The 16799-nt window shown below is 35.0% G+C and overlaps 1 protein-coding gene across 6 annotated transcripts in view; it reads left to right on the top strand.

Moving 5' to 3' along the window:
- Nucleotides 1-13022, top strand: part of LOC107612902 (alpha,alpha-trehalose-phosphate synthase [UDP-forming] 1) — a 13395-nt gene extending 373 nt beyond the window's left edge. Inside the window, exons 1-19 of one of the 6 annotated variants that reach the window (XM_016314679.2) lie at nt 1727-2088; nt 2247-2372; nt 2528-2939; nt 3044-3141; nt 3253-3641; nt 4523-4637; nt 4786-4887; nt 6137-6287; nt 6722-6810; nt 7947-7995; nt 8417-8517; nt 9247-9434; nt 9817-9934; nt 10652-10819; nt 10886-11008; nt 11088-11175; nt 11264-11394; nt 11498-11596; nt 12012-13022. In XM_016314679.2, the coding sequence (XP_016170165.1) occupies nt 2570-2939; nt 3044-3141; nt 3253-3641; nt 4523-4637; nt 4786-4887; nt 6137-6287; nt 6722-6810; nt 7947-7995; nt 8417-8517; nt 9247-9434; nt 9817-9934; nt 10652-10819; nt 10886-11008; nt 11088-11175; nt 11264-11394; nt 11498-11596; nt 12012-12419 (2787 nt within the window). In that variant the 5' untranslated portion in view covers nt 1727-2088; nt 2247-2372; nt 2528-2569 and the 3' untranslated portion in view covers nt 12420-13022. Of the gene's footprint in view, nt 1-1726; nt 2373-2527; nt 2940-3043; nt 3142-3252; nt 3642-4522; nt 4638-4785; nt 4888-6136; nt 6288-6721; nt 6811-7946; nt 7996-8416; nt 8518-9246; nt 9435-9816; nt 9935-10651; nt 10820-10885; nt 11009-11087; nt 11176-11263; nt 11395-11497; nt 11597-12011 lie in introns of those variants that run through there. The other 5 variants (XM_021109343.1, XM_016314684.2, XM_016314680.2 and 2 more) reach the window with 5 other exon arrangements.

Genomic DNA, 16799 nt, shown 5'->3' on the forward strand with positions numbered 1-16799 from the left:
AAGTTAGTAATTTTCAAATTTTTAAATAAAATATACAATAAAATTTTAAAATTAAAACAAACATTATAGTCCCAGTTCCATTCTGAAATTTTAAACAAAGATTTTATCCCATCTATATCCCAAAGATATTTTTACCCCTATCTTCGGATATCACGATTCACGACTGATATACACGTCAAATTCTCGTTGACATCACTACCACCACTCCTGCTTCTTTCTTTCAATGCTTTTGCACTATCCATGGGTCCTCGTCAAGGTGGCGTAACAAAAGTTATTTTTGGGGTGAACACAACTATAAATAATCCAAGTTTTGATTGAACACTTAGGCGAATAACTTTTTGCGGTGTTTTTTCCCGATCTAATAATTAAGTTGTCCATTTATTTTCCTAACAAATTTAAAAAATCGATCTACCTAAATGTAATCGTAAGCTTTTAACTGGCTTCCGACCACGATCATTGTATAGTTAATTATCAAATTCAATTTTTGAAGCAAGAAGAACAATGCCCTATGACTATGAGGCTATCACGTATTCCAAAAGCACATTTAGGTGCAAAGATAGATGCCATAGATGCCGTAAGTTGTAAAGCAAGAGAATATTTTCTATACAAATTGCTGGCTACATAGACCTCCCAAACCCCATAGGAATCTGCATAAACACTGCAAAACCAGTAGTAGCACAGGCGGAATGAGAATCAAGTGAGTGGAGAAGAGGCTTTTGAAGCCGAATAACAACCATAAATAGTTAGTGTTTATATATAATAATAATAATATTATTGACTGAACGTAATGGAATGGACATAACTTTGGAGAAAAAAGTAATTCGTATCAAAATGTGGCTTGAAATTTAGAGTTATTCTTCTAAGTTTTAACTTTTAAGAATACATCTCATATCATGAGGCCAAAACTATTTTTCAGATAATTATTAATTATTATGTAACGGTCACCTTTAATGTAAGAAAATAATCCTAGCGGCTAGGCCTATGCTTGTTTGCAAATACTACTGGTTATTTGGCAATATTTTCTTTTTACGTTCAAGAAAAAAAAAATTTAATTTGAGTATTCTATTGAATGGAATAAATTAAACTAGAATATGGAGTTTACTCCATAGTATATCAACAAAAACTTTTCACATATTGTTGGAGGACATTTAATATTTATTTTAAAATAAATCGTAACTAAGTTCATTTATATTTATAAAAATTTTGAAGTCTTATACCTGAAATGAAAAAATTGAAACCTTATTTATTTAGCGAAGAGTGTTAGAATATCAACAGATTTTGTAATTTGTAGTTATTGTATTTTTAATTGTGTGAGATTATAACTAATAATATAAAATTATTTATTTTTTTATTAATTAAATACTGATCAAATTTTAATAAAAATACTAATCCTTAAATATTTTCTAATTTAATAACATGGCTAACTATTTTAAAAAAGATTGTCTTGGTCATACAAATCCCGTTATTAAAGGTCTGTCTTTCTTGCGATTTCAATAGAAAGGTTAAAAGAAGCAGGAAAAGGGTTCCAATGGAATGGAACATTATCATTCTTTTGTGTTGTGAATTCACAAAAATATTTTTATGGTGCATATTTTATATTAATCTGTACCAAAGCGAATAGTATTAATATTAAAAATAAGAATAAATTATTTGCAACAGATATGGAGAAAAAAGGCAGAGCAAAGCTATATGTGTTGGAGTTGGAGACCTTGGGGCTTGGGTTGGTTCTGGAATATTTTCAACCCTTTGTTTATGAATTTTTATTTTTAAAGTAAAATGTTTTTCTTTCTGGTTTCAACAAACTCTTGGGTGTCACCTGCATGGCAGTGAGGCCATATGTGCCTTATGAAGCTTACACGAGGATTCCACTGCTACCACTTTTTTTTCTTCTCTCACCATGATAATTCCCTGCCATTCAGATTCTGTAGATTTCCCACTCTCTCTTGGTACCCTCTTCGCTTGTATTTACTCCTCTCACCCTGACCCAGCTGGAGATTGACGTGTTGAACCACAACTGTCTCTTGCTTTCACTTTCAGCTTCTGCTGATTTCGGAGGTGTCTTGTGAGCTGGCCTGTGAACTTGTTCCTGTAATATTTTTTTTTCTTTTCTTTTTTCTCTTCTCTATTCTATTCTATTGACTTCTTGACTAATTTCAATACACCCTCTTCTTTTCTTCGCAATGTGTGTTCTTTCGTCAAACACTTCCCGTGATTTCCACTTCCTTCTCTGTTCCCATTGTTCTCAGCTTTGCTCATATTCCATTCAAATACCAGTCCCAGGGATGCTGATAATTCCATTCCGATGTATAACTTTATGAATCTGATTTTTTCCAACTCATTGGCAAATCCTGTTGCCTTTTGTAATTTTGTAGGTACTAATTTCCCTTCTGATTTTCACTGATTGGAAAATTTTCCTCCTCTTTGGTATTGGAATACTCTGTTTATTTTAACAGCGTTATACTCTGTTCTGCTTGAAACTAAATTTGTTTTTGACAGTGTGTTAATGTTGTTTGAAAACGGAATGCAGGGGAGGCAGTTCAACTGCTCGTGACATTGATTTTGAACGCCAATGGTTGGATTCCAAAGTAGTGAACACATGCCTGGGAGCAAGTGTAACGGTAATTCTAATAATTTTCCAGGTCGAGTTGAACGACTCGTCAGAGGAAGAGAGCTAAGAAAAAGTAATATTTATAATGTTAATGGCGTTGCTGAATATTTTGAGCATGACCTGCGCTTGGGAGAAGAAAATAATTACTGTGTTGAACGTTCCCTAGAAGGGGTAGCAGCATCAAAGTCTCTTTGTGAAAGGGATGATGGGAAACCTTTCAGGCAACGGCTTTTGGTTGTTGCCAACAGGCTGCCAGTCTCAGCTGTTAGGAGAGGTGAGGATTCATGGTCTTTGGAGATAAGTGCCGGTGGCCTTGTTAGCGCTCTCTTAGGTATGTGGTCATGAGGCTCCTAAGTTTTCATATTATTTGATTGAATAAGTTTGTTACCGCTTAGAATATGGTTTTATCTAACACGACTATGATCTTTGACAAAGGTGTGAAGGAATTTGAGGCAAGGTGGATAGGTTGGGCTGGAGTCAACGTGCCTGATGAGATTGGACAGAAGGCACTTACTAAAGCCTTGGCTGAAAAAGTAATGAGCTTCTCATTCACAATGTTTAAAAGAAATTGTGGATTTTATTCTCCTGTTTCTTTAGTACGTTTTATGATATATTCTTTCTCATGCTTCTGACCTGTGTTGCAGAGATGTATCCCAGTGTTTCTTGATGAAGAGATTGTTCATCAATATTATAATGGTTATTGCAATAACATCTTGTGGCCCCTTTTTCATTACCTTGGACTTCCACAAGAAGACCGCCTTGCCACCACGCGTAGTTTCCAGTCTCAATTTACAGCATATCAGAAAGCAAATCAAATGTTTGCTGATGTTGTTAATGAGCACTATGAAGAGGGTGATGTTGTTTGGTGCCATGACTACCATCTTATGTTTCTTCCACAATGCTTAAAGAAATATAATAGCAACATGAAAGTTGGCTGGTTTCTACACACCCCGTTTCCATCTTCTGAAATTCACAGGACTCTGCCATCTCGATCGGAGCTCTTGCATGCAGTTCTGGCAGCTGACCTAGTTGGGTAAGCTCAACTTAATAGTCCATTTAGGGATCACCTTTTTTTGTTTGTTTGTTCATTTATTTATTTTTTACCAGTCATCTAATTTTCCTTGCTTTACTTTTGAATATGTTTGATACAAACATGCTTAGTTATTAAAAAGATTCTCTCATGTCACCATGGGACAGTTTGGGAATGGAAATTGTGCTATGAAACTTAGATATTTGACCTCCATAAGTTGTGTTAGGCCTTCACAGCCAACATAAAACTTTGTCGAGCTGATCGCACCTAGTGGGCTTTGTTAAAGTTAAGGTTTTCTGGGTCTGGAATTCCAGTGATGAATTCACTTCTAGGCCATAGCCAAAACCACTACTTGACCAAACCAAGTGGCAGTAAATAATTTAATGCGAGCATTGATCTTGCTTTCAGAAAACAGAATACTTTATTTGAAAGAAATCAAGTTTTCTGTACTAAAGACAGGGCGTATTGCAATCCCCAAAACACATTTGTTTATCCAATAAATTTGTAAAGAATATAAGGAGTAGTATGCTTTCTTTGTTTTTACTCAATCTACCAAAGTACTTATAACTACAAAATTTTAGTAACATTCAAGAAGCTTATGTAAACAAATTCTACCAAAAATGCAATCAGTGTTAATTGTTTCATTGCTGTGGTCATATAAATGGCCAGAGTGGCCCAAAACCTTTCAGTGTAAAAAGATTGACAGATCTTGTGGTTAAATGGTGGTATGCTGCTCTTCTCTTGTTCCGTTTGACATTCTTTCTCTTCCAGTTTCTTTTAGGTTCTGTGCTATGTGATTCCCCTACTTCATGCTAAATGTTGTCCTTTCATTTTTTGAGATTGTTATTGCTTCTGACCTGGATAAGTATAACTTTTGCTGACAGCTTTCACACCTATGATTATGCACGGCATTTCGTTAGTGCATGTACACGCATCCTTGGACTTGAGGGCACTCCTGAAGGGGTTGAGTATCAAGGGAAGCTGACTCGAGTTGCTGCAGTATGTGCTCACAGAATTTGTCTATATTCACACGCTTTAAATTTTCAGTCAAAATTACTTGTTGACATTTCAACACATGAAACTATTCTTAAATATGATTACTATAAACCTTGAACTCTTTTTTACTTCTGTTTTCCTTGGATGTCAGTTCCCAATTGGTATAGACTCTCACCGATTTAAACGAGCACTTGAACTTCCTGAAGTCCAGAAGCACATCAAAGACTTAGAAGAAAGATTTAAACACAGAAAGGTACATCTTTTACTTTGTGAATCAGCTGCTTTTACTGTTTATATCATATTATATATAATTTATTATTCTTGTTGGCGCTTTTAACTCAGATTGTTTGGATTTACATTTCATACATATTACATCATTCTATAAATTGAGGATCTTAGAGTCGTATTAGTTCCTTGACACTTTTAAGTTTTAAATGTATTGGATTATTTATGTGAAATTGCCTATTATGAAATCGAGTTTCTTGGATTTTGAGGACAAGTAGTTTATCTTGTCCTCGTGCTACAAGGTGGGGTTATCTGCGGGATTAAATGTCATTGTACTCTATGTAAGAACAAAATTTCAGAAAAAAACAAAAAATTAGATCAACGTCTTGTTTAATGAACTCTGCTACACTTTTATGCGCCTTTTAATGGAAACAACAAATAGAAATAGAAGGAATAGAATGAATGACTGAAATCTGTAAGATATGCAGGAACTAACAGTAGTTTCTGAGCAAGTTTAGAGAGCTCAGTACTCGCAAGCGTGAACCTTAATTCTTTCCTGAAATGGATGAAAACACCACCCTTACATAGTTACGTCATATAACCCTAACTCGCCTTTGTTCTTTCCAAGTACTGCAGAAACTTTTGTAGTAAGTTTACAACTAGAGACTACTATGATTGGCTGAATTCCCCTAGGTTCCTATGATCATATCAGCTTTCTCTGCCATTTTTAATCTGACAACTAACCATTTTTCCATATTTATCACTGCTGTTAGTCTTCTCCGTTGTCCTCATTTGACTAAGCACCTTTGGCAGGATTCTTCTATTGATAATATATTTATCTAAAGGAATAATGATTTATGGGGATAACCACGCCTATAACAGACTTTCATTCTTGTCTTTCTTTTTCCAAAGAAAAATTTCTTTTAAAAAAGTATATAAACTATAAGAGGGTTGGAATTGTCTGCTGATAATATTTATCATTTCTTAATCAGATCCTTCTGCCAGTTTGTCACAGAGGAAGCTATCGATGTCAATCTGGCAACTATCTGTCATGATTGTGATTTAACTATGAAATTTCAACTTATGGTGCATTCTTCTAGTAATTAGGCATTAGTAAAGGACTACTGGAGTGCTATTGTTACAGAGTTGCTTTCACTATAAGTTGCATTTGTTTTGCTATGGGATGCCAGCCAGATATTCTTCTTTATCTTGTAGCGTCGTGCTTCTTTAATTTTGATCTAATCTAATTATCACTTTACCACTTTATGCCTTGACAGGTAATGTTAGGTGTTGATCGCCTTGATATGATCAAAGGAATCCCTCAAAAAATTCTGGCATTTGAAAAATTTTTAGAAGAGAATCCTGACTGGCGTGAAAAAGTTGTTCTGCTTCAAATTGCTGTCCCAACAAGAACAGATGTTCCTGAGTGTATGCTGCATAATTATTCCTTTTTTCAACTGTGTTAGTCTATGTTAGAGTAAGCCTGTTGTTTTGATAGGTTGAAGATCATTTTCCTATATCTGAAAGGTTGATCTAATTTTTGTGTGCACTATTGCTATAGCCTACAGTATTATATTGACAAATATATATTCAACATTTAAGGGTCTAGAGATCGAAATAAATAAAAGAAAAGGAAAGAAAAAAAAACTATACATGCAACATGCAACAAGTGTGCCATGTCATTAGCTTTCCATTTTATCTACTTCATGTTTTCATTGCTAGGCATGGTTTCTACTGCTCTCTCACTTTCAATTTTACATTAAGTAATAGCTCTCCTAAAACCTAAATCTGTATTTCTTATTATCTAAATAAACAGAAATGTGAAACATGCACTCATTCTTTTATTTCTTTCGTATTACCAGATCAAAAGCTTACAAGCCAGGTTCATGAAATTGTTGGTCGCATCAATGGAAGATTCGGATCATTGACTGCTGTTCCTATACATCACCTGGTGTGTTCCTTTAATATTCATCTGTTGAAAATTATATTAATGCTGATAGAGTCATCACATATCAACCAGGATTATCTTTTCGGTGAATCTTCCTAAAATCTCACTGGAGTATGTAATTCATCAGTACTGATTGCATATAATTTTCTTAGTTTCTGCCATGTGATGTGTTCATTTTACACCTTTTATTAGGATCGATGAATTTATAATTAATGTTAACTTGTTTGTCGAATTAAAGGGTAAAATATGGGAGGTTGGGCACCTTTGTTGGTTCATTTAATGCACCTGCTCATATGAAACAGTATTATGCATAAAAATTTACTTGTCAATCAATGAAAATGTTCAAACTATATCTTACTCATAGACTGATTGATTAGTAGGCGATAGAAATGTCAATAATTATTGAGATTTTCTTCTTGATGTTATAACATTAAGCTGGTTCTTTATTTTGTTTCTGGACTCTTTCTCCATGTAAGAATAGTTAAGTAGTATGTTGGAAATGTTACTTATCATGCACTCTGAATAGGTACTGCCTTTTTCTCCATTTTCTTTAGCTGTTACCAGTAACTGCCCAGAATGAACCACACATATCAAACTCCTTTTAACTTTAAAGCATTCAAATTGGTTACACTTTTTGTTATTTAACAATTATGTGTGTGTGTCTATATATATATTGTTAGTAGCTCCATATGCTAGATTTTTCTCAGATACAGTACTGTTCTGGTTCTTATTCATAGCCTTGCAAATTAGAGGAATGGCCTGCTTTTAGAGATCTGGAAGTGCTGTGTATAACAGAGTTTCAGCTACCAACCAATTAAAACATGATAAGTCCAATTGGGTAAACAACTAACTATTGGCAACAATACTAAAAGTTATGATTTTCTCATCATTGAAAAAAAATTGGCCTTGGTTAATTTAAATTTTGTACTGATTATCGTGTGCCTTACGAAGTTTGCTTATGAAGCTAACAATGGCCAAGGATAGGGCTGTATTAATTGCGATGAACTTTTAATGTCCACATATCATACCTAAATAACATCAATCATTCTTACATGTGTATTCTGATTATTGACATACATCGTATGTTTAATATTAATTACGTTGCTATAGCTGATTTAATGAATTTTCTATGCCTGCAGGATCGATCTCTTGACTTCTATGCATTATGTGCTTTGTATGCTGTTACAGGTACAATCTATGTGATTTTTTAGATTTTTTTTATTCTGAAGATTTCCTGTGAACAATTTAATGTCAAGTTGTTAGGTGGAAATAGTTAGCCTCAAGAAATGGTCATGTGTTTAGGTACACTATAAATGGAAATTTCAGTGCCCTTTTTGACATGAGTTGATATCATTTAATTGCCATCTGCAATTCCTTTCAAGCTCTTCATGAGAATTGTGTACACCTGTTTCTCTCTTTAAATATGTGTTTATGTGGTGAGAAAATGCTCTAATAAAGTTATAGTTTGAGAAGGCACACTTGCCTCCAAATCCAAAATGTGGTTTGCATATTTACCTTTTATTTTTTATTTTTTTTGCCGATATTCCATTTATTGCAGTAATTTTTTCTGCTAAATAGCATGTTCATACTCTCTCTGTTTCTTTCCCAGATGTTGCACTTGTCACATCATTGAGGGATGGAATGAATCTTGTCAGTTATGAATTTGTCGCTTGCCAAGCTAAAAAAAAAGGAGTTCTCATTCTTAGCGAAGTAATTACAGAAACTTAATGTATTTATATTTTATTATACTTCTTCTTTCCGGGATATTTTAAAGTTGAATTACTTTTTGGCGGAGAATAGATTCTAATGTGAGAAAATGGAAACATCTAGGCTTCTGTACTCTTACATTTTGGGTTATCAAACATTGGTTTCAGTTGGCTTTTAGGCTGTTGCAGATAATCTTTTAACTAGGGAGCAGAGATGATAATATTACCCTGAAAAAAATTTTCAAGCTACATGCTGTGTCCATTTCATATCTTTCCAAGGCCACTTTTTAGTCACCATTACAACTTCAAATGATCTTTAAAATTTTCTCTTATTTAATTTCCTTCTATGAAATACTTTCAATTTTCAATCAGTAGTTACTTTTCCCTGCATCTTTTGAAAAAGCTCTCAAATGGCCTTGCTTAATGAGAGGCAGGGCCATGTTACCGAACACCATTTGCTCCCAAATGCCAAATCTCTTGCAATTTGCAATTGTCTGCAATTTGGATGAACGATATACTAAGTTTCATCTTTGCTTCTTGAAAAACTTGTAGACTATTTGTTTAATCTCTGTTTGTAGAAGGATATTGATGCCTCTCATCTTGGCATTTAAAAGTTTACTTTTGCATATTTGGTGCTCTTATTTAGATGTATATGTGTAGTGGATAAGGTTCAGATTTTTTAAACATGTATGTACACTGTTGATCTAGTAACTGACTGCTGGAATTCTTCCAGTTTGCTGGTGCTGCGCAGTCTCTTGGTGCTGGGGCAATTCTGGTCAACCCCTGGAACATCACAGAAGTTGCCGCTGCAATTGACAAGGCTTTAAATATGGAACCAGTGGAAAGACAGAACAGACACAAACATAACTTTGAGCATGTAACACAGCACACTGCTCAGGAATGGGCAGAAACTTTTGTCAGGTACATTGCATTCTAAATATCTTTTTATCCTTATTATATGTTGGAAGTTTGCAATTTATAATGAGGGTGAAGTTTCTTATCGGAGTCTGTTGTTTTATGCATATTTGTTCAAAATTTAGCCTGCATTTTAGACTCTTGTGCAATAATAACAACAACAATAATATCCTATCTTTGGTTTTGTTCAAAAGCCTCTGTTACTCGGGGAAAGTTATAAAACTCTGCTGATTGGATTATACTTTCTTTTCAACCATTACTTTTCATACCATAGATGTCTGCTTTTAAATTCTGAACTAAAATAATTTAGCAAAGAATAGATGTTATGCTTGGGATTTTATGTTAGATCAAGAGTACCATAATGCACCTCATCTTTTAATATCTGCAGTGAATTGAATGATACTGTTGTTGAGGCACAGCTAAGGACAAAACAAGCTCCACCCCGACTCCCAACCAAGACTGCAATCGAACGTTATCTGCAGTCAAGTAACCGATTGCTCATTTTGGTATGTTGTCTTATGAAGCTTGTGACTTATTTGAATACTGATCTTTCAGGAACCCTTTTAGATCTTCTGGTTTAAAACCAACCATTTTAATTCTTGTTTGAATGTTTCCTTGTTGCTATTTTACAAAGACAGAAAAGCACTTGATTGCAAACTATCAATACATTTATTTTTTCTCTTGAAAACTAGGAAAGTTGCAATGGAGAATAGATCTGAAGCGTTATAACTCGAAGTGAGAATAATTTGCTGAAAAGGAAAAAATTGTGATTTCAAAACAGAAATATTTCAGCAGTTTAAAAATTAAAACCAAATAGGAAAACCAGCAAGATGCTTGGTGGATAAAGGATAACTGTTTTAGCACCTCAATAAGTCAAAACAATAGCCATCCAAATCTTCTAGGGGTTGTTTGTGAGTTAAGTTTCGGAGGGAGTCGGAGGGGAAGAGAAAGCAACAAGTCCTCCAAATCCTCCCATCCCCTCCAAACTTTTAACTCTCGAACAAAGACTAAAGGTTGTAAAGAAATGAAGAGGCAAGTTGAGGAAATAAACCATCCAGTCAAGACTAGAATTTGATTAAATGGTCTCTGGCCAAGTGTGCTGTGCTTCGATAAATTTTCTCATTTGAGGAATGTACACAATTTTTTATTAATAATAAATCATGAAAAGTTTCATTCATTTTGTATTTAAGCATGTTATCTTGACATGGTCATACCGACTGTAGGGGTTTAATGGAACTTTAACTGAACCTGTTGAGAAAAGAGGTGACCAGTTTAAAGAAATGGAGCTCACTGTTCATCCAGAACTGAAACAACCCTTGAAAGAACTTTGCAGTGACCCAAAGACCACAATTGTTGTGCTAAGTGGAAGTGGTCGAGCAGTTCTAGATCAAGTAATTCTCGTCACATTACGCCCTTTGCAAAATACTCGATCAAGTTTTAACTTATTGTTGTTACAGAACTTCAAAGAGTATGACATGTGGCTGGCAGCAGAGAATGGGATGTTTCTAAACCCTTCAAAGGGAGAATGGATGACAACAATGCCAGAACAGCTGAATATGGAATGGGTTGACAGTTTGAAGGTTCTCATTTTGAAGCTTCAATTCTTTGGAGTGTGCCTCTTCATGATATTGACTTACTCTGGTGATCCTGTGTTTCCAGCATGTTTTTTTGTACTTCAGGGAGAGAACACCGCGGTCGTGTTTCGAAGAAAGGGAAGCTTCACTTGTATGGAATTACAAACATGCAGGTTGTTTTTAGTTGTGTTTGAGGGGACCTTTTATGTTCTGTTCTGCCTCTTTTTTTTTTCACTTGCTAACTCCTCACAACCATCATAGATGTTGAGTTTGGAAGAGTTCAAGCAAGGGACATGCTGCAGCATCTTTGGACAGGCCCAATTTCTAATGCGTCAGTTGAAGTTGTTCAAGGTAGCAGATCTGTTGAGGTGCGAGCTGCTGGAGTTACAAAGGTGAATTCTTCTTTCTGTTAATTGACTTCTCTGTTATGTTTTCACCTTAAAATTCTCAAGATGATTAATCTCAAAGCTCTGTACCTATTACCTGATTAATCAGGGAGCAGCTATTGACCGCATCCTGGGTGAGATAGTCCACAGCAAATCCATGACAACACCGATTGATTATGTCCTCTGTATAGGACATTTTCTTGCAAAGGTGGGTTTGATTTTCATTATTAAGTACAATTATTTGTTTACTTCTATCAGCATATGCATGTATGTTTAATGTTGTTTACTCATATGCAAAGAAAATCTTACAAACTCTAGGTGATTTTCATTATGTATTTTTGGTTTAAAATGTGTTTCAAACCCTGTTGTTGTGATCCATTTTTCGTACTTTACAATTAACTGATGACCATTTGAAAGAAACCGCAGATAAATTCTTTACTACTGTAAATCCAAACATTATAAAAGTCACTACACATTTGTTTGGGAGCTGGGAAAAATAAGTCTGATCCGTCAATAATCCTATATATTCAATCTCTCTTACTTTAATTTTGATGAATAAACTTGCTCTTAAACTGAGTGGTGAACACAATGGTAGGAACTGAACTTAACATTACTGATTGCAGCAGGATGAAGACATATATGCGTTTTTTGAGCCCGAGCTTCCTTCTTCCGGTGCGGCTCATTCACGAAGCAAGGTAACAGATGGAATCAAGTTTCCAGGTGAGAAGATGACATCTTTGAAGATCCCTGCTAACAAAAATGGAACAAAGTCATCTCAAAATAAGGCACAACGGCCTGCTCCAAATTCTGAGAAGAAACCAACCAACCATGTCTGCCGTGCACCACGCCGGCCGGCTCCTGAAAAGATCTCTTGGAATGTGCTTGACCTGAAGAAGGAGAATTACTTCTCTTGCGCCGTTGGACGAACGCAAACGAATGCTCGGTATACACTTGGCTCTTCAGATGACGTTGTTGCATTTCTGAAGGAACTAGCTGGTGCTTCCTCAAACTCTCTATTTCAGAGTACCTGAGTTTAGATTCTGTGGTTTTTGTACATGACCTCAGAACTTGGCATATCCCTGGAACCTACTTCCTTGTCCCAGGCCCCAATGAGAAAAAGGAATGCAAAGGAAAGAAATTAAAGTCTTTCTTATGGGAGGACGAAAAGGAACATTGACATTCTCAAATTCAATAGATAAAGAATGTAGGTATCATAGTCTCAGAATTCCTTGTATATGTTCTGCTGCCTTCAATTTAGTCATGCTCATTTCTCTATTGTAGTCTTGTAGCCTTCTCAGAATCCATCTCTAACGAGTAGTTTAATAAGGGTTTACACTCTTATATATCCTAAATTCCGAACATTCAATTCTTTTCTCTTTCTTAAACATTAGGAAGATCTTTTGGAGAATGTTTTAAGTGGGTATATCATTATCGACTTATTAACAATAGTCGCCAAGTTATGACCTAATTGCTAGTCAGAGACTACTTTCTTGAATTGAAAACATGGTGCATGTTATTACCGATTGCTCTTTCCTTCACTTGACAGCTGGATTTGTCTTCAGCTTGACCTTTTTATGTAACCTTCTATTGAATAAACTAATGTAGACATAAAAATGAATATTTGTGTTTGGTGCATATTCAAAGTTGTCTTTAATGTCATTTTACACCGTTTATATCGTAGAACACTTCTGCGTAATTTGGATTAGCTATGATGTTTGATCAATAATTGAGCGTATAATTAACATATATATTATTTAACGAATGAAGGATAAAATTGCCTAAATAAGGACTTCAATCTGTTTTTATATTCTTTCCAAATCATATAATTGGATTCAAATTTCAATAGGAATTAAGTCCCGTCTATAACATCATTTTATTACAAAACACCTATATGTTTTCCGAAATTTTCAATTAGATAGATGTTTAGAGAAACATTTAGAAGGCCATATCATTATTCTTAAACAATTCCAAACTTGCATCTGATGAATCTGCTCAAAGAAAATGAAAAATCACACTTGTCATCTGAGTGATACCTAATAAATGATACCATTTTCCCCTCTAATTGTGTTCCGAAGTAACTTACCTGTATACTTTTCATATTTTGTAATATAAAAATGTTATTTAAATATAAAAATGGATAAAACCATTCACCAACCAAAAATGACGGGGGAGTGGGATTTTTTTTAAATAAATAAGAAAATATTTTATATACTAAAATATACATTTTGTAGTATTTTTATCAAAATTTATCACCTTTTTTTGTCTCGTTTACCGTTGTAAACGAAATAAGATTGCACGTAAACGAGATAAGGTACAAAACGACGTGGCCGTATCACGTTTATACACGTGCTGTGTAACGACCTTATTTCATTTACAGTGTAAACAAGTTATGTGCAATCTTATTTCGTTTACACTGTAAATGAGATAAAACTAAACCCGTTTGGATTTATTTTTCACCTATTTTTTCAACTTTTTTTCAATTTTTACCTTCTTCTAATCATATTATTGACTTACTCGATGCAGATGCACATGATTCGAACATCAACCGACTGGACAGGACATGACACATCGTGAGGACAACCGACTTCGAGGTTAGTGTTTTTTATTTCTATTTATGTTAGAGCATATATATGTAGCCATACTTAGGGTACTATTAGCCAGTGTTTGGATAGTGTCCATGTTTAATAGAGACATGGACATAGTGACACATGTACATTGTTTGTTTGTTTTTTTTTTTTTGAAACAAAAAAAGCTCAACACACTAAAGTGGAGTGACGAAATTAAACAAAAAGAACAAAGACAACACAATAAAAAATCAATCTAATATCATCTCTAGCATTGTCATCAACAACCAAAAGGATCAATACCACTCCACTCTTTGTAACTCAAAAACGCCTTTCTTTAAATGCTCTCAACACCTGTCTCTTTAATGTTGAAAATTCTGTCATTACGTTCCAACCAAATATTCTAAATCACTGCAAATGTTCCAAAGAAAATCTGACACAACCCCACAATATAACTCAACTCTTCCCACACCACTACCTTCTCATCCCGTACATGCGCCCTATATACCAAACAAAAAGCACACTTAAAATTACTTTTTGCACTATACATCGTTTGTTTATTGAGACACAAAATGTGGATGAACACAGGAGTACATAATATACATGTATTTTGTGTATCCCTTTAAAGTTATGACACATGAGACACAACCTATAAGACAAAAAATTTTACTCGTTTATCCTGATTATTTTTCAAAATTCCACCTTTGTGCTCAACCTAAACCTAATCCCTCTTACCCCTCTTTCCTTCTCCATTCTCCTGTTCCTCTTATTTTCACCCTCGTATACCTCCCTCAGCTGGTGTAAGTCCCTCCACCATCGACATTACTGCCATGGACTTCCTCCTTTGTGTGCCTCGCCATCCTCTCTTCTACTGTGTGTCTATCTGTCTTCATCACGTACTCTTCCTCCTTCACGTTTTGCCTCCTTTTGTCTTCGTCCTTCGTGTCGTGCCTCTCTCTCCCCAGTTTTACTGTCGTTGTCATTTGTCTCGTCTCTGCCTCTGTCTTTATCGGCCTCTCCTTCTTTAGATCTGTCTCATCTAAGTCGTCTCCGCATTCTTCTCCATCGTGTTTCACAGCAGGCCAAACCTTCATCGCCTCCTTCTCAGCATTTCAATCTCTTTGATTTCTGTTTTATCTTTTTTTTTCCTTTTTAGAAAAAAATTGATTAATTGATTATTGATTTTAGTTTTTTTCTTAAAAATTAATTGTTGAATTGATAATTGAATTAAAATCATTGATAATAGTATTTTAGGATGAGATTGAAAATCAGTGATGGTAATGGTGGAAAGGAATGAGAGTGGTAATGAACTGGTGATTATGGTGGTGAAGTAGTGATTACAATTTGAAAAGTAAAATTGATATTTTGTTTATACTATTGTGTCTTGTGTAACATTACCAAACATAATAAAAAAAAGTTTGTGTATCTTTGTGTCTGTGTATAATTATGTATTGAGAAAGTATTGGGAGCCAATCTAATTAGTGTACAATAGAAATATTTTTGTAATTAAAATCAAATAATAATTAAATTAATTAATTATTATTTATTTCCAATTTGAAATACAACCCAAATAAGGATTTGACAGTGAACAACACAAAACTGCATCCCTCTCCCCCGTTTGAACTAAATTGCTTCTTGCCCAGTCTCATCTTCTCTCAACGGTGCCACGCCACCACCCACAACAGCCGCTGTCGTCCATAGCTTCGAGGGACGCCACCGCGCGCACCGCGGACGACCGAGCAGCACCGTCGTGAAGGTTGCGTCGTTCGCATAACCCTGAACGTGCCAGTCGAAAAAGGAGAATGGATCCTCTCAATTGTTAAAAAAAATTGAGAGTGTAAAGTGTGATCTCTAACCCTTCATTGTTTTCTCTCTCATATTTATTTTTGATCCCACTTATAAAATTCATGGTGGGAGATCACACTTTACTCCCTCAATTGTTAAAAAAAATTGAGAGGATCCAGTCCCGTCGGAAAAGCCCCTCCCCCCAGCCGGCGACGTTTCACCCTCCGACGTCTTCATTCGTGTCACATAGGGGACATACTAGTGTGACGTTTTCATACATCCACCCTCCGCTGCCCAACCTCTTTGCGAACGTCCGATTGCGCCACACCAACTCTGGACAGCCTCTTTCACGCTGCCCACCCACCGCCGGCCGTGCAGCCTCCCCCGCAGCCAGTTTGATCATGGTTGCTTCTTTTGTTCATTCATTTCCTTCTTCTACTTCAATGGCCAGTTTAGGATGGTCATTTTAGTAGGTATGCGGATGATTATTTTAATTTCTATGTGGATGATTATTTTTATTGGATTGGGTTTAATTATATATAATTAAAATATGTTGAATGTTCAATTTATTAGGTATGAGGATGATTATTTTTATCCTTAAGTGGATGGTTATTTTTACTAAGAATGAAGTGGGATGATTATTGATGAAGGTGGGGGTGGCAGCCGGTTGAGAAAGAAGATGGTATTGAAGTGAAATGCTTTAGTAAATTAGGATTTGCGATGGTTATTTTTTTGAAATAACTAACTGGATTTTTTAAAAATTTGAAATTTGATGTGAAATAACTAAATGAGAATAGTTTTCATTATTTATTCTAATTGGACTAAATAACTAGCCCATTGTACACATTGTCAAAATTTCTCATTGTCTCCCTAGCAGAATTCCTATGTATTTGTGTATTAAGTCTAAAAGACACTAACCAAACACTACCTATAAAACTAGTGTACAACACATGTTAGGTAGATGAATGTATTATTAGAAAGCGTTATTTAGTAAATGTTATTCATTTTGTTTGCTGTGAGATTAAGTTATTAATTACATAAGTAAATATCATTATTTAAGTT

This window comes from Arachis ipaensis, chromosome B08 (genome assembly GCF_000816755.2).
Source record: "Arachis ipaensis cultivar K30076 chromosome B08, Araip1.1, whole genome shotgun sequence".
Lineage (NCBI taxonomy): Eukaryota > Viridiplantae > Streptophyta > Magnoliopsida > Fabales > Fabaceae > Arachis > Arachis ipaensis.